This window comes from Corvus cornix, chromosome 2 (assembly GCF_000738735.6).
Source record: "Corvus cornix cornix isolate S_Up_H32 chromosome 2, ASM73873v5, whole genome shotgun sequence".
Classification (NCBI taxonomy): domain Eukaryota; kingdom Metazoa; phylum Chordata; class Aves; order Passeriformes; family Corvidae; genus Corvus; species Corvus cornix.
The window spans coordinates 154,081,563-154,084,598 of NC_046333.1; the positions used below are offsets into that span (position 1 = coordinate 154,081,563).

The window sequence follows — 3,036 nt, forward strand, 5'->3', positions numbered from 1 at the left end:
CCAGGATTGGAGGTGACTAAACAGTGCCCAGCACAGGCCTGGCCAGGGCCTGTGGCCACACTCCAGCTGATACCAGCCAGGTCCCATTGGCCTCTTGCCCACCTGGGCACACCTGGGCTCCTGTTTAGCCACTGTCACCAGCACCTCCAGGTCCTCTTCCAGCTTTCCAGCAGCTCTGCCCTAGGCCCAGGTCTCTGCAGGGGGCTGTGGTGACACAAGGGCAGGACCCAGAACCTGGCCCCAATGAACCTCATCCCCTAGGCCTTGGCCCATCAATCTGGCCTGTCCTGATCCTGTTTAGGCTCTGCAGAGCCTAAACTCAAGTTAATCAATAACTGTTGAGAACTTCAAGGGATTCTGCTGCCATAAACTCACCCAGGCAGTGAGTCTGAGCTGAGCCTGGGGACAGGGTGAGCACCGGGGGATCCCCAGGTCCTGCCCCAGTCCATCCTGGGCTCTGTCCCCTCCATCTCTCCCTCCTGGTGCCCCTTGGCCCCACAGTGGGACCTTCCCTCACCCTGGTGTGTTGGGAGTGACTGAGCTGGAGCTCCTGTTCCCCTGGCAGCCCTCCCAGCTGGGCTCGGCAGCGGGACCTGGGCAGGTACCGATGACACCCCTGTGCTTTGGTGCTGCTGAGCAGGGCTGGCACTGTACCAGCATCATCTCCCCAACATTCCAGCTCCCATCTGTCAGGCCAGGGCCTTGGGAGGGGACACAGCCAGGACAGCTGACCCAGCTGACCACAGGGATAGCCCAGGGCACATGACCTTGGCTCAGATACAAAAGCTCAGAAAAGGAGGAGGAAGTGGGGGAAATTTGTTATTTGCAATATTTGCCTCCTGAAGAAATGGCTCCAAGTGCTGGAGCCCTGCTTTCTGGGAAGCGGCTGGACTTCACCTACTCATGGGAAGTAGAGAATAAAATCTTATTTTTTTGCCTTTGCTTTTGCAACCTTTTGTTTTTGCTTGTGGTTTTGCTGAATTATTTCAACCCACCACACCTGGGTGGGGGCTGAGAGGATTTATCAGGGGGTTCCTGCCCATTCCAGGGGCTAGAGGGGACAGTGGCTTCTCTGAGTCCTGTGGGGGAAACAGTAAAATTTCCCAGGAGCAGGGAGAGTGTCTGGATCCAAGCCCAGCTATCTCAGCTATAAAATGCCAGAGGAACCACATGTCCCCTGTCCAGGAGTGCAGGGATGGACTGAGAGCAGCACCCAGACCCTGCACCCACCACAGGGCACAGGTAACACTTTGGGTCAGGGTCCTGGGAGTGATGCCATGGAGCTGTGGGGACCAGGCCGGGATGCTGGATGTGTGGGGGACAGCAGCCCATGGGACCAGGCTTGGGGTCAGGGCACTACTGGGACATGGCTGGGGGGCCTCTCTGGCCAGAGATGCAGCTGGGGTACCCCCCTCTCCCTGGGCTGTCCCCTCTCTCCCTCCCGACCTCCTCAGCCCCTCACAGAGGAACTGCCCACATCCCCCCCAGAGTCCCTGCAGGGTCCGAGGGGTCCCTGGGGAGTCTCTGCCCACCATGGAACTCCTGTCACTGGTGCTGGTGCTGCTGGCTGGGACCCTGGCTACCAGCATCCACCTGCACTGGTGGGACCGTAGCAGCGCCATCAAGGAGATTGGACTGGACATGGCCCCCAACTCCTTCGATGACCAGTACCTGCGCTGCCACTTCAAAATGGTGAGGGTGCTGCCAGCACTCAACCGCACGGAGTTTGTCCCCCACGGTGACTACGCCGAGGCCTGGAACAGGGCCGCAGCCAAATGGGGCAGCCGCCCCTACCTGGGCCGCCCCTTCCTGCTGCAGCTGGAACAGGCCATCGCCCTCCTGGCCTACACGATGGAGGAGGGCCTGTACCTGGAGTTCAACAGGGCTGTGCGTGTGGCCGGGCGCTCCCGACGGGAGTACCTGGACACCTTCCACTTCAAGGTGCTGCATTTCCTGCTGACTGAGGCCCTGAGTGAGCTGCGGGGTGCCCAGGGCCACCCCCACTGCCTCCACGTGTACCGGGGTATCGATGGTATCCGCTTCACCAGCAGGATCGGACAGATCATCCGCTTTGGCCAGTTCGCCTCCACCTCCTTGCTGAAAAATGTCAGCAAGTCCTACGGCACCAGAACCACCTTTGAGGTGGACACCTGCCACGGTGCTGACATCCGGTACTTCTCCAACTACCCCGAGGAGGAGGAGGTCCTCATCCCACCCTTTGAGACCTTCAAGGTCACCAATATCACCCACCAAGGGGACGACATCTACATCCACCTCCGCTCCCATGGCGTGCACAGCAAATACAACTGCGCGTGGTTCCGAGGTGACGTTCCTGGCGTGGGGACACCTGCAGCTGGGTGTGGGGGGCACGAGGGCACCAGCTCTGTTGGGGCAGGAGAGTTTGTGGTGGGGCAGCTGAGGGAGGTGGCGGGGCTTTGGGTGTGTGGCATTGCATGGCTCCAGCGGCTTTCCTGGGATGGCACGGCCTGGCACAGGAGAGCATGGGATAGGATAGGATGGGATGTCATGGTGTTGTCCCAATGGTGGGCTTGTTTCCTGGGGGCAGCACTATTTCACACCCCAAGATGAGGGATTTCTAGTTTTTATTCTACTTTGCACAAACCCCCTGACCCCCTTCTCTGGCCTCCCCAGGCAGAAGTGTCCCCAGAGACCCCCCAGGCCTCACTGGACTCCTCCTGGCAGTGCTGGCAGCTGTCACCAGCATCCCCTGAGCCATAAGGTCATCACGGCTGCTGAAGACAAGGTGTCAGGGATGGAGCCACTGGCGTCACCAGGATGGCAGAACTGGCCGGGGGCACAGAGAGCCCCCCCCAAAGGGTGGACACTGGACAAGCCCTGTGGACACCCTCCCTGAGCCATGGCTGGGGTGTCGGGTTGCAGCTGTGTGGGTTGGGGAAAGAGGGGCACAGTGGGGATTGTCTTCTCTTTTTGACTTTTTTTCTCCTTTCCCATATTTTTAAATTTTCTTTCGAATTATTAAACTGGTTCTAACTCAATCCATGAGTTTCCTTTTCA

At 59.2% G+C, this 3,036-nt stretch overlaps 1 protein-coding gene across 1 annotated transcript; it reads left to right on the forward strand.

Moving 5' to 3' along the window:
- The first annotated feature begins 1,533 nt into the window (after positions 1-1,533).
- Positions 1,534-2,732, forward strand: LOC104684214 (NAD(P)(+)--arginine ADP-ribosyltransferase 2). The gene is made up of 2 exons (XM_019281087.1): positions 1,534-2,323; positions 2,653-2,732. Exons 1-2 carry the CDS (start codon positions 1,534-1,536, stop codon positions 2,730-2,732), a joined length of 870 nt encoding a protein of 289 aa, XP_019136632.1.
- Positions 2,733-3,036: the final 304 nt, after the last annotated feature.

Excerpts from the sequence above, each read along its gene's own strand:
- LOC104684214 (XM_019281087.1), top strand. The coding sequence starts at position 1,534 with ATGGAACTCCTGTCACTGGTGCTGGTGCTGCTGGCTGGGACCCTGGCT. Across the intron at positions 2,324-2,652 it reads CAACTGCGCGTGGTTCCGAG|GCAGAAGTGTCCCCAGAGAC; the intron begins GTGACGTTCCTG and ends TGGCCTCCCCAG.